Below are 25,807 nucleotides of genomic sequence, written 5' to 3'. Positions count from 1 at the left end.
GTGTAGGGTGGCGCCTGTGGCTAAGTAGGGCACCGGCCCCATATACCGAGGGTGGCAGGTTCAAACCCAGCCCCAGCCAAACTGCAACAAAAAAAATAGCCGGGCATTGTGGCAGGCACCTATAGTCCCAGCTATTCAGTAGGCTGAGGCAAGAGAATCGCCTAAGCCCTAAAGCTGAAGGTTAATGAGCTGTGTGACGCCTTGGCACTCTACCATGGCCGATAAAGTGAGACTCTGTCTCTAAAAAAAAAAAAGAAAGAAAGAAAAAAAAGAAGTGGTGTGTAGCTAGGCAGGGTAGCACACCTGTAATGCCAGCTACTTGGGAGACTGAAGCAGGACTTCTTGAGCCCATGAGTTTGAGACTAGCCTAGGCAACAGCAAGACTCCAATTTAAAAAATGAATAAAAAAAAAAGATAATTAAAAGAAAGTCCATTGTGTGCCGGGTGTGGTGGCTCCCGTGTGTAATCCTAGCACTCTGGGAAAATAAGGTGGGAGGATTGCTTGAGGTCAGGAGTTTGAAATCAGCCTGAATAAGACCCCGTTTCCAAGCTCGGCGCCTGTAGCTCTGCAGCTAGGGCACCAGCCACATACACCGAGGCTGGTGGGTTTGAATCCAGCCCGGGCCTACCAAACAATGACAACTACAACAAAAAAATAGCAGGGCATTGTGGCGGGTGCCTGTAGTCCCAGCTACTTGGGAGGCTGAGGCAAGAGAATCACTTAAGCCCAGGAGTTTGAGTTTGCTATGAGCTGTGATGCCACAGCACTCCACTGAGGGCAACAAAGTGAGACACTATCTCACACACACACAAAAGACCCCGTTTCTACAAAAAATAGAAAAATTAGCTAGGTGTGGTGGCAGGCCCCTGTAGTCACTGCTACTCGTGAGGCTGTGTAGGACGATGGCTTGAGCACAGGAACTTGAGGTTGCTGTGAGCTAGGCTGAAGACATGGCATGCTAGCCTGGATGAGAGTGAGACAGTGTCTCAAAAAAAAAAGAAATGATAAATCAGAGTAACTGCTTTAATGTTAAAAATATTTATTCTTTTTTTGTCCTAAAAGATCACACAAAAGTTGGGAAGAGAAGGATGGATTTCAACTAGCCTACATCAAAATCTGGGCTAAGGGGAGACAAAGAGCTGCCTAAAGAAACTGATAGCTGGAGCTAACTGTAGGGATCAAGGTGGCTGCAGGCTGGTGGAGCCCACAGCCTGGCTCGGCCACATCCAGGAGCACCACCCAGGTCTGGCAGGGACAGCACAGCTGCTGGCCCCACTCAGTCCTCCTTTTCAGGAAGGGAGAGGCAGGAGCTCACTCCTTAGACATGTTCTTGATGGTCTTGTGCTCCTTCATGGCCTTCTCCCAGTCGCTGCCGTTGAACTCCTCGGTGACTATACTCCGCACGGTGCCCTCATCCAGGCAGTGGGGGGCAATTCCTGGTGAAGCAGCACAAAGAAAGGGGGGCCCAACAATAGGTGAGAACAGATACTGCACTGGCTCCTGGGCAAGCGCCCACGTGTAAGCGTCATCATGCTACATACACGTTGGACTGAATGACAGGTGACAGTGTGTGACTTCAGAGACCAGCCTGGCACACTGCCTGGCTCCTCAGAAGGCACTGGGTCCAGCTTACCACTTCCCCCATCTGCCCCTGGGGATTAGCCACCTTGAACTGAAGATGGCCAAGGCTGTACAAAACAGCAAAGTGCCTCGGCCTAGAGTAACTTCTGACTGCAGGCCAAAGAATTCACAGTGCTTTTTTGTATTTAGATAGATAACTTCCTAAGAATTATATGCCTCCCATTTGTACTAGATTTTAGACTTTTCAGAACTCCAGGGGAAAGACTCTTCATGCCGAAGAAATGGGGTGGGAAGAGTGAGCATGATGCCATGACTCCCCCCATAAGGCAAACGGCAGTCACAGTCACAGCTGCCCCTGCAGCGCTGGAAGTTGCTTTTGTACAGGGAACCAGAGTCCTCAGGAACTTCTTCCACCTCTGGTTTCCCTCTGAATGCACACTGCAAGTGGTATTATTCTGAACAATTGTCTAAAGGTTTATTTACCTCTGTATCTGAGAGGGAATTTGGAGGTTCTCAGTTTTTTGATAAATAAAAAAAAATTTTTTTAACTGGTATTATAAATGCTCCTCATTCTTGCCTCTTTCACTCCCTTAACCCCTGTCATTATCAAAATTGCCACCCTCACCTGCCCAACAAGCCCATCTCCCCCGTCCTCTCTACCCTTTGACATCATGGATACACAGCCCTTGCAGCACCAGTGATAGAATCACGAAGTGGATGGACTCTGAATCAGACTTTCCATGCTCGGAAAAAGGGATGTACAGGGGTGAGCAGACCAATCCTGCATCCTGAACTAGCTCGGCTGGAGAGCCCTGACCAAGGACATGCATGGAGTAGGGCCTCGCCTGGCAGGGGTTACCCACCTGTCCCACCAGCCCTTTGGCCCAGAGTACCACAGGCTTCTGTGTCATAGTCTATCCCTTTTACTCACCAAAGCCTCCAGGGTTTGAGCGGGGAGTATAGAAGCTCTGAACACCACATCTCTTGCAGAAGGTGTGCTGGGCTTTGTGCGTATTGAATGTGTAAGTGGTTATATTCTCGGCTCCCTAGGTGAAAAGACAGATGTTCTCTTGTTACAAAAAGATTATTTAGTCATTTGAAAAATAATTCTTTTAAAAAAATACTTCATGGGGAGGGGAGCTCTTTTGTAGGGCTTTCAGGATTCTGAGCACATGAGAAGCTTCTTGACGACCGAGACCCATCTACACTACTCAGAGACAAGTTTGTGTGGAGTGTGACAGCTTACGGCTTCCCCTAGGTCAACTGCGCACAGAACAACTCAGCCTTGGGCCTTCCCTTATCCAAGATCATGGTCCTGTTGACGTCAGGAAGGGAAAATGTCTGTGAGAATGAATGTCTGTTTCCCAAAGAGAGAAGCTCACCCGAAGGGCTGGCTCTCCATGTCCCCAGACAGCAGTGCTCAAGGTCTTTAAGAAAAATGTTGACTGTACTTGAATTAACCTACAAAGGACAAAACCAGGAAAAAAAATATTTGCCAGACATCACAGACAGGCTAATTTCCTTAATGGATAATACAAATAGGAAAAGTAGGTGAAAGACATAAAGGAACAGTTCAGAGAAAAGGAAAAACAATCGCTCTTTAACCCATGAAGTGAAGCTCACACTGAGGGACTGCAATGAGACATATGTCACCTGTTAGGTGGGCAAAAAACACAAAGTTGGTTATTACGGCATGTGGAGAAATACGCACTGTCATAAGTCACAGGAATATTAATTAGGAGAAATTTAGCACATCTACCAAAATTTTAAAGTGTATGTATCCCTTTAGCACAGTATTCTACTTCCAGCAATTTATCCTACAAATATATTCCAAAGTCTCCACTGACATAGGTATATAGATTTTATAGCACTGTTTATAAAGGCCAACCATTGGGAAAAATGTCCATCAACAGAGGACTGGCTAAAGCATTATAGAAACAGATAAAACGGAATATTCTGTAACTTTTGAAAAGAATGAGGGAGCTTTACACATACTAATATGGAACACCCTCCAAGGTTACAAAGCAAGGTATAAAACATTTTAATTTTTTTTTTTTTTTTGAGATGGTCTCACTATGTCACCCTCAGTAGAGTATGTGACATCACAACTCATAGCAACCTCAAACTCTTGGGCTTAAGTCATTCTCTGGCCTCAGCCTCCCAAGTAGCTGGGACTACAGGCACCCGACACAACGCCCAGCTATATTTTTTGTTGTAGTTGTCATTGTTGTTTGGCAGGCCCAGGCTGGATTGGCACCTGCCAGCTCTGGTGTATGTAACTGATGCCCTAGCTGCTGAGCTGTAGGGGCGCTGAGCCTCACACTGTCACAACAACCTCAAATTTGGGGGCTTAAGAGATCCTCTTGCCTCAGCCTCCTGAGTAGCTGGAACTACAGGTGCCCACCACACCTGGCTAGTTTTTTCTATTTTTAGTAGAGACAGGGATCTCACTCTTGCTCAGGCTAGTCTCAAACTCCTGAGCTCCAGGGATCCATCCGCCTCAGCCTCCCAGAGTGCTAGGATTACGTGTGAGCCACTGTACCCAGGTTAAGGCTACATCCTTGTATGCTCCTTTGACAAGGTATCCAAGAAATACTGGTTTACTTCTCAGGAAAGAAAATGGGTGGTGGGGCAGCACCTGTAGCTCAGGTGGCAAGGGTGCCCACCACATACACCTAGGGTGACGGGCTCAAATCTGGCCCAGGTCTGCTGAGTAACAATGAGAACTGCAACCAACAAATAGCCCGGTGTTGTGCTGGGCACCTGTAGTCCCAGCTACTTGGGAGGCTGAATCAAGAGAATCACTTAAGCCCAAGAGTTGGAAGTTGCTGTGAACTGTGATGCCACAGCACTCTACCCAGGGCAACAGCTTGAGACTCGGTCACAAAAAAGAAAGAAAGAAAATGGGTGGTGGAAGAGACAGGGTGGAGGGTCCTCATCACTGTTAAGCTTCCCCTATTTCCCCAGCCCCAGGCTACCACACACTGCCACTGTGGGACAGAAAGGCCCTCACAGGCTCTGTACTTCCCATGAAAACAGTTCCCTGGGAGGCTTTTGCTATTCCATGGCTACCATACCACAGAGACACAGCAAAGAATTGCCAGGTGGTCCCAAGCCATCCCCAGCTGGCCTGAATATACCCTTTAGCTCAAGGGATTACCAGGAGGCGCCTCACACCCCAGCCTACCTCATTTATTACTAGAAGTCACCCAGTGGCACCAAGGTCCTTGTGCCTCCGTTATCCTGACACCCACCAATCTGACTCCATGTGCTCTCCTCCCCACTAGACGCATGGCCTATTATCATCAAACTGCTAGATTCGACCACTTTGGTCATTTCTTCCATCTTCCTGCCTCATCAAACATCACTGAGGACCACCATGTTGACAAATCCAGTGGTCACTTCTCTGACTGCTGGGTTCTTTTTTTTTTTGGTAGAGACAGAGTTTCACTTTATGGCCCTTGGTAGGGTGCCATGGCATCATACAGCTCACAGCAACCTCCAACTCCTGGGCTTAAGCGATTCTCCTGCCTCAGCCTCCCGAGCAGCTGGGACTACAGGCGCCCGCCACAACGCCCGGCCATTTTTTGGTTGCAGTTCAGCTGGGGCCGGGTCTGAACCTGCTACCCTCGGCATATGGGGCCGGCGCCCCACCGACTGAGCCACAGGTGCCGCCCTGACTGCTGGGTTCTTAACCTGACCTCCCAGTGGCACCTCAAGTGCCAGTAGTCCAGAGAAGTGACCACTGGAGAGTTACTCCTACTGAACATCCTTCCCAGGCCCTCTGCTTGCTCCTCTTCCCCTATGCTCACTCTCTAGGAATGTCTGCAAGCCCCAGGGCTGGCCTCAGACCCCTCCCTTCTCTGGCTACACCGTCTCCCCAGCCGACCTCTCTGGTCCCACAGGTCTAAACAATTATCATCAGTCCACAAAATCCCAAGGTGGTACCCCCAGCTCTGATCTCGCCCCCAAACCCTGACTTATATATAAGGTCTGACAATTTTAAGTTCACAAATGAAAAAGTGCCACATAGCTCATGCTAAATATCACTAGGGTCACTTTCCAAGTACTCATCTTGGAGTATACCAACATATCTGCCCTAGTCCTTCGAAGGGCATCTAGTCCACCCTTCAAAGCAATTTTGGAACTCTTTTTCGTGTATTACCCTTGATCACATTCAAAATGTCTTCCCTTTAGTATTTTATCTTTGGGTAAAAAAAAAAAATTTATTGGGGGCCAGATCAGGTGAGTAGGAAGGGTGTCCCAATACAGTTACTTGTTTACTGGCTAAAAACTCCCTCACAGACAGTGCCGTGTGAGCTGGTGCACGTAGTGATACAAGAGCCATGAGTTGCTGGTCAACGTTTTCACTTAAGATTTTTGTTTCTCAGGTGGCACCTGTGACTCAGTGGGTAGGGCACCGGCCCCATATACAAAGGGTGGCCCAGCCCCGGCCAAACTGCAACAAAAAATAGATGGGCATTGTGGTGGGCACCTGTAGTCCCAGCTACTCGGGAGGCTGAGGCAAGAGAATCGCCTAAGCCCAAGAGCTGGAGGTTGCTGAATTTTTTTCTATGTCGCCTCAGTAGAGTGCCACAGTGTCACAACTCACAGCAACCTCAAATTCTTGGGCTTAAGTGATTCTCTTGGTTCAGCCTCCCACGTAGCTGGGACTACAGGTACCTACCACAACACGGGGCTATTTTTTTGTTGCAGTTGTCATTGTTGTTTAGCTGGCCCAGGCTGGGTTTGAACCCACCAGCCTGGGTGTATATGGCTGGGGCTGTAACCACTATGGTATGGGCACTGAGCCTAATTTTTTTTTTTTTTTTTACACACAAAATATCCTTTATTCTGAATTATACAAAATCAAAACTCCAAACAAGTAACTATTTAGAAGATCTAGTATTATGGTTTTAAATGATATAATTACATAACAGCTTTCTTTTTTCTTTTCTTGTAGAGAGAGTCTCATTTTATCACCCCTGGTAGAGTGCCATGACATCACACAGCTCACAGCAACTCCAACTCTTGCATTCAAAAGATTCTCTTGCCTCAGCTTCCCAAGTAGCTGGGACTACAGGCACCCACCATCAACACCCAGCTATTTTTTGTTGCAGTTTGGCCGGGACCAGGTTCAAACCCGATACACTCGGTATATGGGGCCGACGCCCTATCCACTGAGCCACAGGAGCCACCCACACCTGGCTTTTTTGTTGTTGTTGTTACAGTCGTTTAGCTGGCCCAGGCTGGCCCCTTAGTGTATGTGGCTGGCACCATAACCACTGTGGTATGAGCACCAAGCCAATTTGTTTTATCTTTACTGACTATAATTATCAGGTTATAGGAACAACTACAACCACATTCATACTACAGAATTTGGATGTCTGATAATATCTGGATCCTGAGCAGCATCTAATTAGATTGAGTATAGCTTTTATCCATCAAAGAAAATATTTTGTTCAAACCTCCTGCAACAAACTTGAAAAGATATGCTGGATATGAAATGAAGAATGTGCACATTTTTGGAGGGGGGGGCTGAAATCAAGGTGTTCATTCTAATCAAACATTTGTCCCACCTGGCACTTTCCAAGCTTTTAAGAGCCCTCCAGGCCAAACCCTGGCTGCCTTTGCTTTGCTTTTCCCCTTTCTTTTCTCTCTCTTTGCCTTCAGCCCTTTTCTTTGCCTCTGGTTCATCCATATTGGATACAGTCCATGCCGGTCTAGAGGATTCTTCTTGTTTCTCTTAAAGTCAGTCTCTTGGCAGTGTTTGGGACGACCACAGTGGCTGCTTCTTGAACAGCTTCCATTAGGATATCACGGTCTAGCTTGAGAATACTTTCGTTTTTCTTATTTTTATTTATTTTTTTTTTTCAGAAGTAGTACTTTGAGAATACTTTCAAGTCTGCTCAAAAAAAAGCTACTGGCATCCAAAATATAAACATGATTATGTTTCTCACTAAAGATCATTGGTCTTACCAGTTTTATTCCCTGCTATTGTGGAGATTGTGTTTTAACCAGGTTTTAAATGTGTCTCATGTGTAACTGGATTCCTTGCATGGATCATGTAGTTTATTTGCTGAACTTTTATGATAAAATAAATGTTGAATCTCTTTGGTTGTAGTAAAATAAAAAAAAAAAGCTACTGTAGGGCGTTCTTTTTTCTCTTTTCAGCATGCATCCTCCTTTCCCACTTACTCTGTAAGCTTTTAGCCATGCTTCATCTGAGAAACTCACAAACACACATGCCGCGGGATGGTGCTGACCGGAAGTCCCTGTTTATGGATGTTTACTTGGTCTGCTGGGTTTCTCACAGTCACCTGATGATTTTGACACAGAATGTGGTGAATTTCTGCAATGTTTTCATCAGTTCTGTTCGTTATTAGCAGTCCTGACCTCTATCAATTACACTTTCTCTCCCCTCAGAAAAACATACACTGCTGTTTTCTTCATGGCATTAGGCCCATAATCTTGGACTAACATGTCCCTGATTTCACTTTCACTCTTGCCAAGTTTAACAGAGAAATTTATGAATGTTTATTACTCTAATTCAAGGTCCAACATTCTTTCAAGGACAAACAAAACATGCAACAATGATGAATGTCACTCAGCAAGACACCACCGCATGGCGACATGAACACAGCTGTGAACACTGGTATACCGAGGTTATGAAACCTTGCCAGGTTGTTTGCACAGTGCTGCCAGTGTAGGTGCATGGTGGCAAGTTCACAAACTTAACTGTCGGACCTCATACCTAGCTGCCCTCTTCCCATCTCTACAGCAATGTTCCACAGACACCTTGGACTGAATTTTCAGCACTCCCCCAACACACACTGCTGCACTTCCCTAGGATATAGCCTCTCCATACAACTAGTTGCTCAGGCCCAATATTTGGGGTATAACTTTGAATTCTCTCTCTCTTTCCTCATAGCCACATCCAATGCTTTCTCTAGTTGTTTTTCCTTGCTCTAAAACAGTGCTTCTCAAAGTGGTCCCTGGACCAACATCAGCACCACATGAGAACTCGTAAGCCTACAGAATCAGGGGTTAGGCCTGATAATCTACTTTAACATGCCCTCCAGCGGTGCCTGTGGCTCAAAGGAATACAGTGCTGGCCCCATATACCAGAGGTGGTGGGTTCAAACCCAACCCTGGCCAAAAACTGCAAAAAAAAAAAAAGCCCTCCAAGTGACCATGTGCATACTGGGGTTGGAGAATCACTGCTTTGCTTTAAAACACGTCCAGTTATTTATCATCTTTCCATGATCACCATCCAAAACCAAGTTCCCAATGCCGCTCCTGACTCACCATAACAACCCCCTTCCCTATCTCCGTTCTTACCTCCCTATAATCTACTCTCCACACAGCAGCCCAAGGGAGCTTTTTTAAAACATTGCATCACGGGCGGCGCCTGTGGCTCAAAGGAGTAGGGTGCCGGCCCCATATGCTGGAGGTGGTGGGTTCAAACCCAGCCCTAGCCAAAAACTGCAAAAAAGAAAAAACATTGCATCACATTGGCTCGGCACCTGTAGCTCAGCAGCTAAGGCACCAGCCACATATACCAGGGTTGGGGGGGTTCGAACCCAGCCTGGCCTGCCAAACAACGACAACTACAACCAAAAAATAGCCAGGTATTGTGGCAGGCACCTGTAGTCCCAGCCACTTGCAAGGCTGAGGCAAGAGAATCTCTTAAGACCAGGAATTTGAGGTTGCTGTGAGCTGTGATTTCACAGCACTCTACCAAGGGTGACATAGTGAGACTCTGTGTCAACAACATCAAAAAAAAAAACATTGCATAACATCTTATCACTATCCTGTCTAAAACATTCCAGGGCTTCACACTCCACAAAACATAAAATCTATCTCCTTCCCTGGTCCTGTCATTTCTCCAACCCCATCTCAGTCCACCTTCCCCCATCCCTCTGAAGACCCCCAGCCACAACAGCCATTGTTCAGTTCCTCAGACTTGCCAAGTGTGTGTCCCCGAAGCCCTCTGCACTATCTGTTCCATTCCCTTCACCCCCGATACCCTTCCTGCCCACACCCTCTGCATCACTCAGCACTACCACAGAGAGATCCTCCCTGTCAAGTCTACAGTAGCTACTGGCTTTTTTTCTTGCACATTGTTCTACTCTAACTCTCACTGTAGCACCCTACATTGTCAGATTTTTTCTTGTTTGCCTCCCATCCACGAGAGTCAGCTCAGTGTCCATCATATTAACTGCTATGTTTTAGTAGGGCAGTTGCTTCAGATACTTGAATTAATAAATGCATTTTGGGCTTGGCACCCATAGTATAGTGGTTACGGTGCCAGACACATGCACTGAGGCTGGAGGGTTTGAACCCAGCCCAGGCCAGCTATACAACAATGACAACTATAACAAAAATATAGCCAGATGTTGTGGTGGGTACCTGTAGTCCTAGCTACTTGGGAGGCTGAGGCAAGAGAATTGCTTAAGCCCAAGAGTCTGAGGTTGCTGTGAGCTGTGATGTCATGGCACTTTACCGAGGGCAACATAGCGAGACTCTGTCTCAAAAAAAAAAAAAAAAGGGGGCGGTGCCTGCGGCTCAGTCGGTAAGGCGCTGGCCCCATATACCGAGGGTGGCGGGTTCAAACCCGGCCCCGGCCAAACTGCAACCAAAAAAAAAAAAAAAATAGCAGGGCATTGTGGCGGGCGCCTGTAGTCCCAGCTACTCGGGAGGCTGAGGCAAGAGAATCGCTTAAGCCCAGGAGTTGGAGGTTGCTGTGAGCTATGTGAGGCCACAGCACTCTACCGAGGGCCATAAAGTGAGACTCTGTCTCTACAAAAAAAAAAAAAAAATGTTTTGTACTTACTTTAAAATAAAGAGAAGACTCTCTTTAGTGGGCTGGGGCCAAAGAGGACAGAGGAGCTCTAGAACACCAGGAAGGTGTGTGGGTCAGAATGCTCACAGATGGTCAGAAAACTGCCTGAGCATCAACTCCTAGTCCTAAGAGCTAAGGGCTGGATCTGGTGGTGTTGCCAGAAACCATCTGTCACAGGTACTTAGGGACAAGCTAAGCAAGCAGGGGCATAGCCTTGCATTAGGCATCAGAGGACACAAACAGGCACTGTCCTTACTGGAAAACTGGACAGATTCGGGGGCTGCGCACCTGGCCTACTTCCTCTACCACACACCCACGCCCAAGCCAACATGCTGCTCAAGATCAAAGGGGCAGGCAAAGAAGAGACTGACCTAGAGCATTTAGGATTAAATCTTACTAACACAGACAGGACTCCTGCAGTCACTCCTCCCTGACGCTCACTGAATGCCCACTTGATGCCAAGCCCCACCAGGCCAGAAGCTGGTCCTATGTGAAAAAAAGTGGTATTTGCCTTAGGAACACCTAGAGTCTACTAAATGAGACAGACAATTACACCAAGACTACTGGTACAGGCACAGAGAGGTCTGTCAGACTTTGACAGGGGAAAGCAGGAACAAAGGATGGAACTAAAGCCCCACTCTCCTCTATATTTCCCATAATGTGCTAAAACTTTTAATTAAAAAAAGATTTATTTTTTTTGCTCAGCGCCCATAGTACAGTGGTTACGGTGCAGGCCACCTGCACTGAGGCTGGCGGGTTCGAACCCAGCCTAAGCCAGCTAACCAACGACAATTGCAACAAAAAAATAGCAAGGCATTGTGGCGGGTGCCTGTAGTCCCAGCTACTTGGGAGGCTGAGGTAAGAGAATTGCTGAAGCCCAGGAGTTTGAGGTTGCTGTGAGCTGTGATGCTACAGCACACTACCAAGGGTGACAGCTTGAGACTCTTTTCCAAAAAAAAAAAAAAAAAATTTTATTTTTTTAATTTTTGAGAGACAGGGTCTCACTCTATCATCTGGGTTGGAGGGCAGGGGCATGATGATAGCTCACCATAAGCTTGAACTCCTGGGGTCAAGTGTTCCTCCCACCTCAGCCTCTCATGGTGGTCCTCTCAGCACCACCATGCTTGACTGATTCTCTCTCTCTCACTTTCTATCATCTAGAGATAGGGTCTCACTTTGTCACCCTGGAGAGCAGTGGTGTAATCACAGCTTACTGTAGCCTTGAACTCCTGGGCTTAAGGGAGCCTCCTGCCTCAGCCTCCTGAGTAGCTGAGATACAGGGGCATGCCAGGTTTTTTAATTTTTTTGGTAGAGACAGAGTCTCACTTTATGGCCCTCGGTAGAGTGCCATGGCATCACACAGCTCACAGCAACCTCCAACTCTTGGGCTTAAGCGATTCTCTTACCTCAGCCTCCCGAGTAGTTGGGACTACAGGCGCCCGCCACAACGCCCAGCTATTTTTTGGTTGCAGTTCAGCCGGGGCCGGGTTTGAACCCGCCACCCTCAGTATATGGGGCCAGCGCCCTACCAACTGACCCACAGGCACCGCCCAGTTTTTTAATTTTTTGTAAAGACAGGGTGTCAGGCCAGGTATGGTGGCTCACACCTGTAATCTCAGCACTCTGGGAGGCCAAGGTGGGTAGATCGCCTGTGCTCATGAGTTCGAGACCAGCCTGAGCTAAGGCAAGACCCCCGCTTCTAAAAATAGCTGGGTGTTTTAGTGGGTGCTAATAATCCCAGCTACTGGGGAGGCTGAGGCAAGAGAATCATTTAAGCCCAAGAGTCTGAGATTGCTGTGAGCTATGGCGCCATGGCACTCTACCGAGGGTGACACATGAGACTCTGTCTCAAAAAAAATAATAATAATAATAATTTTAATTTATATAAGCAAATAAATAAATTAAATTAAATAATTAAAAAAAAAAAAAAAAAAGGATAGGATCTCACTATTGCCCAGGCTGGGCTCAAATTGGTGGCCTCAAGTGACCTTTATGCGTAGGCTTCCTACCACCTCCTGGCCCTCAAAGTCTTTTTTACAAAAATTTGTTTTCTTTGACCCAAGGATTTTTGATTCCAAAGAAAAAATTTTCTAAATTGTCAAGGATTTATACACAAGTTCAGTACAGTGTTGTTTATAATCAGAAACCGTAACTCAACCTAGAAGTCCAAAGATACAGATACAGAGATTATAAGATAAACAAACTAGGAAGTTGGCTGTGGGGTAGAGGGTGATCAGGGGCTTGGGACAATGAAGGAAGACTTTTCTTCATTGTGTATATACATTTTTTTTTCTACCTTTCCAATTTTGTACCAAGTATAAAAAATTCCCTAAAATAATAAAATTAAAGTTAAAAAGACGAGGTGGCGCCTATGGCTCGGAGTAGGGTGCCAGCAGCATATACTGAGGGTGGTAGGTTCTAACCCAGCCCTGGCCAAACTGCAACGACAACAACAAAAAGTAAATAAATAAGTCTTAAAAAAAATAGTAACTAAAGTTAAAAAGAAGAAAACTATATAAGCTTTTTGGGCAGGGGAATAAACTAAGTTATCAACAAAAAGAATGATAAAATCCTACTTTGAAAAATATACAACAATAAGGGGCCGGTGGCGCGGCACCCATAGCTCAGTGATTAGGGCACCGGCCACATACGTCAGGGCTGGCAGGTTCGAACCAGACCTGGTCAAGCTAAACAATAATGACAACTACAACAAAAATTAGCCAGGTGCTGCGGCGGGTGCTGTGAGCTATGACACCACAGCACTCTACCAAAGGACCAAAGGGTGACATAGTGAGACTGTCTCAAAAAAACAAAACAAAACAATAAGGAGGTGGGTGCAGCTCACACCCTGTAATCCTAGCACTTGGGAGGCCGAGGTGGATGGATTGCTTGAGCTCACAGGTTCAAGACCAGCCTGAGCCAGTGCAGACCTCGTCTCTAAAAATAGCCGGGCATTGTGGCGGGCACCTGTAGTCCCAGCTACTAGGGAGGCTGAGGCAAGAAAATAGCCTAAACCCAGGAGTTTAAGGTTGTTGTGAGCTATGATGCCATGGCACTCTACCAAGGGTGAGAAGTGAGACTCTGTCTTAAAAAAAAAAGAAAAAGAAAAAAAAATATATGTATTTATTTATGTATATTTATATATGTATATACACACACAACAATAGGTTGAGATGTATTTGTGTAGAAAATAATGCACAAGGACACACACCAAATATTAATAGTGGCTGCCTTTGGTTAATAGAATTTGGGTGATTTTATTTATTTACTTTTTTTTTTACTTATTTTTGAGAGAGTCTCACTCTGTTGCCCTGGGGAGAGTGGTTTGAGTGATTCTCTTACCTCAGCCTCCCAAGTAGGCTGGACTACAGGTGCCTGCCACCATCCCTGGCTAGTTTTTCTATTTTTATTTATTTTTTTTTTGAGACAGAGCCTCAAGCTGTCACCCCTGGGTAGAGTGCCATGGCGTCACAGCTCACAGCAACCTCCAACTCCTGGGCACAAGCTAGTCTCCCAAGTACCTGGGACTACAGGCGCCTCCCAAGTACCTGGGACTACAGGCGCCCGTCACAATGCCCAGCTATTTTTTGGTTGCAGCTGTCATTGTTGTTTGGTGGGCCCAGGCTGGATTCGAACCCGCCAGCTCAGATGTATGTGGCTGGCGCCTTAGCTGCTTGAGCCACAGGCGCCGAGCCTAGTTTTTCTATTTTTTGTGGAGATGGGTCTCACTCTTATTCAGGCTGATCTCAAACTCCTGAGCTCATGGGATCCTCCTGCCTTGGCCTCCCAGAGTGCTAGGGTTATAGGCGTGAGGCAGCATGCCTGGTTACAAGTGACTTCATTAATTTGCTTTTTGATTCTCTGAATTTGAAAATGTATCCATAATAATAACAAATAGGCCTCAAAAAAATTAAAGGAAAAAATAACATTACCTTTTAAAAGTATATATGCAACCTAGAGAAACAGGGAACCTAAATCCTGTTGAGTGGCTATGCTGTGTGTGCTCTGCACCCCTCATGCACTGGGTGGAGGTGGTCATAAATCCTCATCAATGGGCTCTGGACTCCTTGCCCCTGCTCTTAAGCACTAACCTTCAGGAGTTTGAAGCGAGAGGCTGGAACGATGAAGTGTCTATTCTGCTTCTTCTTGCAAATGCTGCAGCTATAGAAAGAGCAAATTCCAGGTTATAAGCAGGCCTCTGCATCCTTGGTGTGCCTGAGCAGCTTGGCCCAATAGGATCTAAGACTCAGCTGGCCCCAGAGATGAAGCCCCTTTCAGCACCATCCAAAAAAGGGGGAATCTCAGGCCAATGGCCTGGCCAGCCAGGGCCTCTACTCTACACATGCAGCAGAACTCATGGGTCCCAAAGCCAGCAGTTGAGGCCATGCACCACTTAGAAAACATGGACCCATGGAAACATATTTCTGCTCCCTACCCCCAGTTCCTTATAGTGAAGAGAAGCAAGGGACTTCAGAGACACACAGAAAACAAATTTCAGGCTCGGCACCCGTAGCTCAGTGGGTAGGGCACCAGTCACAGATACTGAAGCAGGCGGGTTCGACCCCAGCCTGAGCCTGCTAAACAACGATGACAACTGTAACCCCCCCCCCCAAAAAAAAGGGAGAGAGGGAACAATAGCACCCGTAGTCCCAGATACTCGGGAGGCTGAGGCAAAAGAATCACTTAAGCCCAAGAGTTTGAGATTGCTGTGAGCTATGATGCCACAGAACTCTACCGAGGGCAACAAAATGAGACTCTTTCTCAAGAAAAAGAAAAAGAAAACAAATTTCAGACACTGGTACAATCTTATGCCTCTCAGATAACCACATCAAAAATGGACTAGGGGCTCAGAGGCTGTAGCTCATGGTTAGGGTGCTGACGGGTTCAAATGAGGCCTGCTAAACTACTACAACAACAGAAAGGACTAGGATGCTTAGGTTCCTTCCTCCTTCATCTTCACGTTACAGAAAGCCTATCTCCAACTATGACAGGTCCCTAGAATTTTACCATCTCTGGAATTAAATCAAAGTCCCCTCTTTTTAGGCTATTTTTTTTTTTTTTTTTTGCAGTTTTTGGCCAAGGTCAGGTTGAACCCACCACCTCCAGTATATGGGGCTGGCACCCTACTCCATTGAGCCAGAGGTGCTGCCTTCAGGCTACTTTTTTAAAAAATTCTAATGACGGGCAGCGCCTGTGGCTCAAAGGAGTAGGGCGCTGGTCCCATATGCCGGAGATGGTGGGTTCAAACGCAGCCCTGGCCAAAACTGAAAAAAAAAAAAAAAAAAAAATTCTGGGCGGCGCCTGTGGCTCAGTCGGTAAGGCACCGGCCCCATATACCGAGGGTGGCGGGTTCAAACCCGGCCCCGGCCAAACTGCAACCAAAAAATAGCCGGGCGTTGTGGTGGGCGCTTGTAGTCCCAGCTCCTCGGGAAGCTGAGGCAAGAGAATCACTTAAGCCCAGGAGTTGGAGGTTGCTGTGAGCTGTGTGAGGCCACGGCACTCTACCAAGGGCCATAAAGTGAGACTCTGTCTCTACAAAAAAAAAAAAAAAAAAAAAAAAAAAATTCTAATGTATGGCTGGGCATGGTGGCTCACACCTATAATCCCAGCACTCCGGGAGGCTGAGGCGGGCAGACTGCCTGAGCTCAGAGGTTCCAGACCAGCCTAAACTAGAGTGAGACCCTGTCTCTAAAAATAGCCAGGTGTTATAGCAGGCACCTGTAGTCCCAGCTACTTTGGAGGCTGAGGCAAGCCGATCGCTTGAGCCCAAGAGTTTGAGGTTGCTGTGAGCTATAACATCACAGCACTCTACCCAGGGTACAGAGTGAGACTGTGTCTCAAAAAAAAAAAAAAATCTAATTTAGTATGAATTCTCTAACAAGTTATCCCACAGTGCTTCCTTCCCAATCTGGACTCTATTGTTAGCAGTCTGGTCAACTTTCCATTTGAGTAACTCCAAGGTATTTATTTATTTATTATTCGTGTATAATTCCAGGTACAAAAGGACTGGGTACTGTTGAATAATTAACTACACACCAACTATTGGTCCAGAAGTCAGAGCCTATTGTCCTTGCTCTATCATAATGCTGGGGACAGCACTAAGAAGCAGACACGCCACAGTCCTCGGTGGCACCATCTGCCTCCTCCAAAGAAAAGAGTGAGAGGGCTGGGGGGTGGATGCAGGTGAACACACCCTCCACCTCTCCCCAACTCTGGAATTCTACAAAAATTCTGTCCAAGGCTTTTCACTCAGTGCCTAGCTAGAGGCCCCTGACCCACCTGAAGCTAACCACCCCCACCTCATCAGCCACAAGCTGTGAGGAGCCTGCTCTGTGTCACCTGGGCCTATGCTGTAGAAGCTTTTTGCCCAACCTTCCAAAAGGAGAAAAAAAAGAGAACAATGAACCTTTATGTACCCATCGCCTGACTTCAACAGTTATCAGCTCATAGCTAGTGTTGTTTCATCTATACCCCAACTCCCCAGATTATTTTGAAGCATTGCACTGTAACTCTTAAGTTATTTTAAGCCAATTCAGGAAGAGAAAAATACTTACTTGCAGTCAAAAATGTGCAAGTCTGCTGAGGCCCAAACTTCAAAACGAACCGCCCCACAGTGGCAGCCTCCTGTGTGCTTCACCAGGCCCTGGTATTCACTAAATGAAACAAAAATCAGAAAGATAAGAACTTCTGAATAGTTAGGCTACTGCTTTCTCTTTTGTTGTTGAAAGAAGCAGCAGATAGGACAAAAATCATTCCTAGGTAAACCACCAAAAGCATTTCTGCTTTTAACGAGTCAGTGTCAATAGGATAAAAGAATGGCTTTGTGGCCGGGCATGGTGGCTTACACTTGTAATCCCAGCACTTGGGAGACTGAGGTGGGTGGACTACCTGAGCTCACAGGTCTGAGACCAACCTGAGCAAGAGCAAGACCCCATCTCTAAAATAGTCAGGTGTAGAGCAGCACCTGTGGCTCAAAGGAGTAGGGCGCTGGCCCCATATGCCAGAGGTGGTGGTTCAAACCCCGCCCTGGCCAAAAAAAAAAAAAAAAAAAAAACTGCAAACAAAACAGTCGGGTGTTATGGTGGGCACCTGTAGTCCCAACTACTAGGGAGGCTAAGCCAAGAGGCTCACTTAAACCCAAAAGTTTGAGGTTGCTGTGAGCTAAGACACCATGGCACTCTACCAAGGGTGACCACGTGCTCTGTCTCACAAAAAAAAAAAAAAAAAAAAAAGAATAAATTTGTGCCTTCTTTGTACATGAGCTCTCTTTTCCCCATTTCTTTCTCTTTTTCTCCTTTTTTTTTTTTTGTAGACACAGAGTTTCACTTTATCACCCTCAGTAGAGTGCTGTGGCATCACACAGTGCACAACAACCTCCAACTCCTAGGCTTAGGTGATTCTCTTGCCTCAGCCTAATGAGCAGCTGGGACTACGAGGCACCCACCTCATTGCCCGGCTATTTTTTGGTTGCAGTTTGGCTAGGGCAGGGTTTGAACCCGCCACCACCCTCAGTTTATGGGGCCAGTGCCCTACCCACTGAGCTACAAGTGCCGCCCTTTTTTTTTTTTTGTAGAGACAGAGTCTCACTGTCCCGCCCTCGGGTAGAGTGCCATGGCATCACACGGCTCACAGCAACCTCTAACTCTTGGGCTTAAGCAATTCTCTTGCCTCAGCCTCCCAAGCAGCTGGGACTACAGGCGCCCGCCACAACGCCTGGCTATTTTTTTGTTGCAGTTTGGCCGGGGCTGGGTTTGAACCCGCCACCCTTGGCATATGGGGCTGGTGCCCTACTCACTGAGCCACAGGCGCCCCCCTTCTTCTTTTTTTTTTTTTTTGAGACAAAGTCTCACTATGTAGCCCTGGGTAGAGTACTATGGCATCACAGCTCACAGCAACCTCAAACTCTGGGACTTAAGCGATTCTCTTGCCTCAGCCTTCCAAGTAGCTGGGACTACAGGCGCCCACCGCAATGCCAGGCTATTTTTTTGTTGTAGTTGTTTAGCTGGCCCAAGCCAGATTCAAACCTACCACCCTCAGTGTATGTGGCTAGTGCTGTAACCACTGTGCTACAGGCGCCAAGCCTTTCTCCCCGTTTCTTAAATTTTACTAAATCATAAAATAAAACATTCAAAAATTTTGGAAAATGTGAGGGGCGAGGAAGATCCTAATACTACTGCCCAAACATTTTTATTGATGTGTCAAATAATCATCAAAAATTGGGGGGCGGCACCTGTGCTCAATGAGTAGGGCACCGGCCCCATATATGGAGGGTGGTGGGTTTAAACCCAGCCCCGGCCAAACTGCAACAAAAAAAAATAAACAGGTGTTGTGGCAGGCACCTGTAGTCTCAGCTACTCGGGAGGCTGAGGCAAGAGAATCACCGAAGCCCCAGGATTTGGAGGTTGCTGTGAGCTGTGACAACATGGCACTCTACCGAGGGTTAATAAGTGAGACTGTCTCAAAAAAAAAAAAAAAAATTTTTTTTTTTATGAGCTGGGCACCAAAGAGCAGTAAACAAAATACAGCAGATATGATTGTTGTCCTTACTGACTTTAAATAGCCATCAAACAAATTATCGACATAGTATTTAATTTTGATTGTGATAAAGGAGGTATAGCCTACTATGAAAAAGTAAGATGGGGCAACCAATTGAGGTCCATGGTTCAGAGAAGCCTTCTGAGAAAGTAACAAAAGATTTTTTTTTTTTTTAATTTAGGGCCAGAGTGCCGTGGGTCTCAGCTCACAGCAATCTCTAGCTCTTGGGCTTAGGCGATTCTCTTGCCTCAGCCTTCCGAGTAGCTGGGACTACAGGTGCCTGCCACAACGCCCAGCTATTTTTTATTTTTTGTTGCAGTTTGGCAGGGCCAGGTTCGAACCCACCACCCTCAGTATATGGGGCTGGCGCCCTACTCACTGAGCCACACGCACCGCCTGAGTAACAAAAGATCTTGTAATTTTACCATATTCTCCCAGCATTTTTTTTTTTTTTTTTTTGAGACAGAGCCTCAAGCTGTCCCCCTTGGTAGAGTGCCGTGGCTTCACAGCAACCTCCAACTCCTGGGCTCAAGCGATTTTCCTGCCTCTGCCTCCCAAGTAGCTGGGACTACAGGTGCCCGCCACAATGCCCAGCTATTGATGGGCCGGGCTGGATTCAAACCCGCCAGTCACAGGCACCAAGCCTCTCCCAGCATTTTTCATATACCATATTTTATATAGCTGTAATACGAGTTAATATCGTTATATACAATTTAAATCCTTTAAAAACTTATATATGTAGGCACCACCTGTGGCTTAGTGAGTAGGGCCCCGGCCCCATATACAGCGGGTGGCGGGTTCGAGCCCAGCCCTGGCCAAACTGCAAAAACAAAACAAAAAAAATAGCTGGGCATTGTGGGGGTGCCTGTAGTCCCAGCTACTCAGGAGGCTAAGGCAAGAGAAACGCTTAAGCCCAGGAGTTGGAGGTTGCTGTGAGCTGTGATAGCACCGTACTCTACCAAGAGCGATAAAGTGAGACTGTCTCTAAAAAAACCCCTTACAACATATAAGCTAAGGACATAATGAAACATTGAGATTTGATAAATTATTCCCTAAAATCACCTTCCAAAAGGACTGAACACTCTTACTCAATAATAAATGAGAAAATATTTCACTGGACATTTTCAAGCAGTAATAACAGGAAAAAATAGCTTGCTATGGTTTTAATTTGCCTGTATTTGATTAAGACTGAATGTTTTTTCATGGTTCTTTTGAAAGTTTTTTTTCTGGACATACTGTATAAATAATGCTAATTGTAAAAAAATCCAAGTATCATATTTGTTTGACAGTGTTCAAAGTGGAAGTCTCCTGATAATCTACACCCAGAGGGACCCACAGTTAACTATTTGCTATATAGTCCATATTCCTCCAAACTTTTTTCTCTGTACAATAATATCTTAGCAAAAATGGTACAGCATTATACATACTTTTTGCATATAATTTAGTGGACATAAAAAAATTTAAGTACATATTCTCGACAACTTGATGGGTGGAAAACATTTCATCTTTTTAGCCAACATTTTAAGATTTTTTTTGACCATTTATCAGTTTTAATGTAAAAATTTACCTCAAAATTGAGTTTTACCTTCGAAAAGGATCTTTATATCCTCTACGATCGAGCAGTACCTGGGACACCATTAAGTGCTCAAAAAATGTCTGACAGATGAATACTTTTTAAATGTTCAGTTTCTAGTTCAAGGTGGTCAATCAAAAAGTGAAGCCCACAGAAAACCAAATACCTATTGCCATTTCTAGGAAGACTCATCCTGACGAAGAGAATTTCTTCTGGAACGAGGGCAAAGGAACTTTTTTTTTCGTTCAAGAAAAGGAATAATTCTCAGGTTGTTATGCAATTGCTAGGTTATTCTTGTCTTGGTTTTTTTCCTAGTGTTTTGACTGTTCTTTTTAATTCATAAAATAATTGACATTAAGATATATTATTAGGGTGTTAAAATATTTCTCTGTAGCACTGGTTCTTGGGGCAGCGATCTAGATCACATTTGGAGAAAAGAAGGCAGTTCTTGCCAACAGGTCTCTTCCAAATCACGGACACTTTGGAGTGCTCCTCCGGCCGCCTGGAGTCTGGAGCGAGCCCCGGGGAGCATCAGTCCGTGGAGAGCCCGCCCGAGGAGCATCTCTCTGCGCTCCTCCCGGGGACCGCTAGCCCCGGCCCCGCCTGCTCCCTGGCAGCGTCTGGAACAATAAGGGATGTGGTTCCCCAGGCAGGGCCCGACTGCTCACGTTCCTCTCCAGCTCGCCACCTTCCCTGCCACCCGTCCCTCAAAGACATGTGCGCGGACACAAAAAAGATTCGGACATGAGGAAGGCGGTGGGATTTCTCCTTTCACTGGGAAAGGACCCCGCACCCTTCGCACGCCGGACAGCGTTCCCGAGTAGAAAGCTCGCGGCCGGTTTTGAAAGCCCCTTTGTCCAGGACAGCCGCGCGCGCCCGCCGCACGCTCCGGACACAGACCCCTTTCGGTCCCCGGCCACGCGGCCCTACCAGCACCGCCCGCGCCCTTAGAATTAGGGACGGACATGGGGAAAGCGTCGGGGACGTTAGGTGGGAGGACACAGGACTAAAAGGTGGCCAAGGCCCGCACGGAGGCGGAAACGCGCGGGCGGGCGGCGCGCCCGACTCTGCGCCGAGGGGCGTCCGCTCCCGCGCGCCCAGGCCCGGCCGCACTCACAAGGTGTCCAGCAGGAGCTTGGCGGCGCCCTCGGAGGTCAGCTTCTGCCGCTTCTGGAACAACTCCCAGCGCTCCCGTTGCTCGCCCAGGTCCAGCGTGGACACAGAGGACGTCGGGGTCGCCGGAGTCGGCGGCGGGGGGAGCAGCGCAAGCTCCGGAGGCGGCTTCCCGGGGGCCGCCTCTTGGTCCCGCGGCGACGAGTTCCTCAGCGGCCGTTTCGCCGACGGCGACTTTGTCGCCGCCTGTCCCCCGCCCCCGGCCTGGCTCGTGGGGCGCCGTGCGCGGCTGGTTCTGGGGGCCGGGGCGGCGGCCGCAGGGGCCCCGGACCACTGCTGCCCGCGCAGCTTGGCGGCGGCGGCGCTCTTAGCTCGCCGCATGGCCCCCACAACCGAGCACGCAGGCCTCGCGTCGCGCGCCCCCGCTGGCCCGCGCGCGTCCCCGCCGCCCGCCGCCAACCAGCCCTCAGGCCCAGGAGGCGCTGCGCGGGGCTGCCCTGCTTTGCCCGCCGCACCTGGCTATCCGCCGCCTGCCTGCAGGAGGGAGACCCCTCCCGGCCGCCTGGCCCTGCACCTGCCCCTGCTCTCCTGGGCCTGCAGGCCTAACGCGACTGCGCCTCTGGCCTCCACTTCGGGTAACCAGAACTCACTTGCACCTGCCAATGCGCTCTGCCCCTGGGGAATCAGAGGGCTTCTCTGTACCTTCCTGACCTGGAGGGGCCTGAGCCGGGCCTGAATTACCAGCGCATCCGAGCCGGCAGCCTGGAGTAACTTCACAAAATGGGGAACAGTACCCACCTTGCAAGAGCCATTGTGCCCACAACATGAGCTAATTTGTGTAAATGGACTGGCATCTGCTACCTGCTAGATAAAGTGGCCAAAATCAAAATTATAAACTTTGTCTTTCGTGCCACATTATAGTATCTGGAGAATATCTATGGTGAACAGATTGTGTTTTTAATTTTCATTGAATGAATGAACCCCTGGATCGAACTTCATTAGTGTGGTTTAGTTGGACACAGTACCAAAGTTTAGAGACAAAAGGTCACAAGAACCACTACTACAATCCTTTATACTACCTAAACCCATTAGTTGTTCTATTTTATTCATATCTTCAAAGAAAGATAAATAAGCATTTTCTTTCACTTATTTTTCTACTTTTTTGCTTTCTACTTTTTAACTTCAACATTCGTCTTTATTTTGTTCATATTATCATTAAACACAGAGGGTGCCAAAAAATGTACATACATTTTAAGAAAGGAAAAAACTGTACTAAAATTGTGATACAGCCAGGTGCAGTGGTTCAGGCCTGTAATCCTAGCACTCTGGGAGGCCCAGGCCCAGGCAGGTGGATTGCTTAAGTTCAGGAGGCTCCGTGCTCTTAGCACAGTGATTACAGCGTCAGCCACATACACCCAGGCTGGCGGGTTCGAACCTGGTCCAGGCCAGCTAAACAATGATGAGGGGCGGCGCCTGTGGCTCAGTGGGTAGGGCACCCGCCCCATATACCGAGGGTGGTGGGTTCAAACCTGACCCCGGCCAAACTGCAACAAAAAAATAGCTGGGCATTGTGGTGGGCGCCTGTAGTCCCACCTACTTGGGAGGCTGAGGCAAGAGAATCACCTAAGTCCAAGAGCTGGAGATTGCTGTGAGCTGTGACACCATAGCACTCTACTGAGGGCGACAAAGTAAGACTCTGTCTTAAAAAAAAAACGATGACAACTGCAACAATAACAACAACAAAAAAATAGTTGGGCGGGAGCCTGTAGTCCCAGCTAACTGGGAGGCTGAGGCAAGAGAATTGCTTAAGCCCAAGTAGTTTGAGGTTGCCGTGAGCTGTGATGCTACAGCACTCTACCCAGGGCGGCATAGTGAGACTCTATGTCTCAAAAAAAAAAAAAAAATTGTAATACTCATCACATTTGACTTCTGCAATTAAAAGAGACACAAAATAAACATCAGTATATGTTAAATATTACAATTTTAATAGTTTTTTCCTTTCTTAAAATGTGTGTACATTTTTGGCACCCTCTGTAGTTTATTGAATTAAATGTAGTTTATTTTTAGTCTTTTTTTGGGGGGGGAGACAGAGTCTCACTTTGTCAACCTTGGCAAATTTTCGTGGCATCACAGCTCACAGAAACCTCCAACTCCTGGGCTAAAGTGATCCCCTTGCCTCAGCCTCCCGAGTAGCTGGAATTACAGGTCCAAGCCACAATGCAGGGCTGTTTTTAGGGAGGGCGTCTCACTCTTGCTCAGGCTGGTCTCCAGATCTTGAGATCAAGCAATCCGCCCTCCTTGGCCTTCAGAGTGCTATGATTACAGGCATGAGCCACCCTGCCCAGCCTATTTTCAGTTATTTTTGCAATAATCAAAATATCACTTCTTGGCCTTTTGGCTAAAATCAAGTGTAATAATCAAAACATTAACATATAGTTTATTTTTAGTCATTTTTATAATAGTCAAAATATTAATGAGTATAATTTTTTTCTCTGAATCTTTGGCTGTATCCATTAGAATTTATATGAAGTGTTCTCTTAAGATTTTCTAGATAGTGGAAGGGGGAGGACGTATGGCAGAAGGAGGGAGGGTATGAAGTGAGATCTCACCTAATGTGCACATTGCGAGGGTGTATAACATGCACCCTGGGTGAGGGGCTCTTCTACAAATGGAACCTTACCCTGGAAATGAGAACAATGTAACCTAAAAATTGTACCCTCATATTAATTTGAATAATGTTTACAAATATAAAAGAACAAAAAGAAAAAGGGGAAAAAAGATTTTTTAGATAGCCTGTAATTCTACTTTTGCCATTTTCTTTATTGGACTTATGGTTTACATACAGCAAAGTATTCATATCTTAAATGTACAGTTTATGTAACCACAACTAATTCAGATTTAGAATATTTCTAGCATGCCAGAATTTCTCACAGGCAAACAGGTGACTACTATTCTAACTTTTATCACCATAGGTTAGTTTTGCTTATTCTTCTTTTTTGAGACAGAATTTCACTTTATCGCCCTCGTTAGAGTGCTCCCACTTACTCCAGCTGGTCTAGGACCTGTGCACTCAGGCAGTCCACCCACCTTGGCCTCCCAGAATGCTAGGATTATAGGCTTGAGACACCACACCTGGCTCTAGTTTTGCTTATTCTTCAACATCATTTAAAAATAGTATGTAGGCCACGCACAGTGGCTTATGCCTGTAATTACAGCACTTTGGGAGACACAAAAGGAGGATCACAAGAACACAGTAGTTTGAAGTTGCAGTAAGCTATGATGATGCCACTATACTCTAACCCAGGCAACAGAGTAAGATCCTGTCTCCAAAACAAACAAAAAACAAAACAAAACCCTAGCATGTGCTGTTATGTCTGACAGCTTTTAGTCAACATGTTTTTGAGACTCATCCATGTTATATCAATTTTTTAATTGCTATGTAATATCTGATTTATGATAATCAAAATTTATTCTGTTAATGATATATGGATTGTTTCCAATTTGTAGCAGTTATGAATAAGGATACAATTTATGTTGACATTTGTGTACATGTCTTTTGGTGAGTTCTCTTCTGAATATATATGGGGGTGGACTTTCTGGGCCAAAGGTTACCATTATGTTTTTATTTCATTTTATTTTATTTTTGAGACAGTCTCACTCTGTCACCCTGGGTAGAGTGCCGTGGCATTGTAGCTCATAGCAACCTCAAACTCTTAGGCTTAAGTGATGCTCTTGCTTGAGCCTCCAGAGCAGCTGAGACTATAAGGACCAAGCATGACACCCAGCTAGTCGTTCAGTTTTCAGTAGAGACAGGGTCTTACTCTTGATCAGGTTGGTCACAAACTCCTGAGCTCTGAAGATCTACCTATAGATCTACTCTGGGCCTGCCAGAGTGCTAGGATTATAGGCATGAGGCACCATGCCTGGCCAGTATTGTCGGTCTCCAATTTTAGCCTTCCTGGTAGATGTGCAGTGAAGACTGTTTTGGATATGTTCTGTGATGTGCCTGACAACTCTCCATTTTATACAGTGGGTTTGGGTGTTTGATGTGTAGGAGTTCTTTATCAAACATAAATACTGAGAATATGTTCTCTTAGTGATGTCTTTCTTTTTCACATCCTTAATACTGTCTTTTGATGAGTGAAAATTCTGCATTTGG

At 46.6% G+C, this 25,807-nt stretch overlaps 1 protein-coding gene across 2 annotated transcripts; it reads right to left on the bottom strand.

Moving 5' to 3' along the window:
* Nucleotides 1–1,020: 1,020 nt before the first annotated feature.
* On the bottom strand, nucleotides 1,021–22,721 carry CENPV (centromere protein V). Of its 2 annotated transcripts, XM_053568635.1 has the most exons (6): nucleotides 21,653–22,721; nucleotides 16,982–17,080; nucleotides 14,519–14,588; nucleotides 2,965–3,043; nucleotides 2,514–2,628; nucleotides 1,021–1,437 (listed from the first exon to the last, which is right to left on the bottom strand). In XM_053568635.1, exons 1-6 carry the CDS (start codon nucleotides 22,027–22,029, stop codon nucleotides 1,413–1,415), a joined length of 765 nt encoding a protein of 254 aa, XP_053424610.1. In that variant the 5' UTR covers nucleotides 22,030–22,721; the 3' UTR covers nucleotides 1,021–1,412. The 2 variants fall into 2 exon arrangements, with proteins under 2 accessions (XP_053424610.1, XP_053424609.1); XM_053568634.1 differs by lacking the exon at nucleotides 2,965–3,043 and having other exon boundaries at nucleotides 21,653–22,711.
* Nucleotides 22,722–25,807: the final 3,086 nt, after the last annotated feature.

This window comes from Nycticebus coucang, chromosome 18 (assembly GCF_027406575.1).
Source record: "Nycticebus coucang isolate mNycCou1 chromosome 18, mNycCou1.pri, whole genome shotgun sequence".
In the NCBI taxonomy this organism is placed as follows: domain Eukaryota; kingdom Metazoa; phylum Chordata; class Mammalia; order Primates; family Lorisidae; genus Nycticebus; species Nycticebus coucang.
Note: the sequence above shows the minus strand (reverse complement) of the source record. Positions and strands in the feature narration are given on the sequence as shown.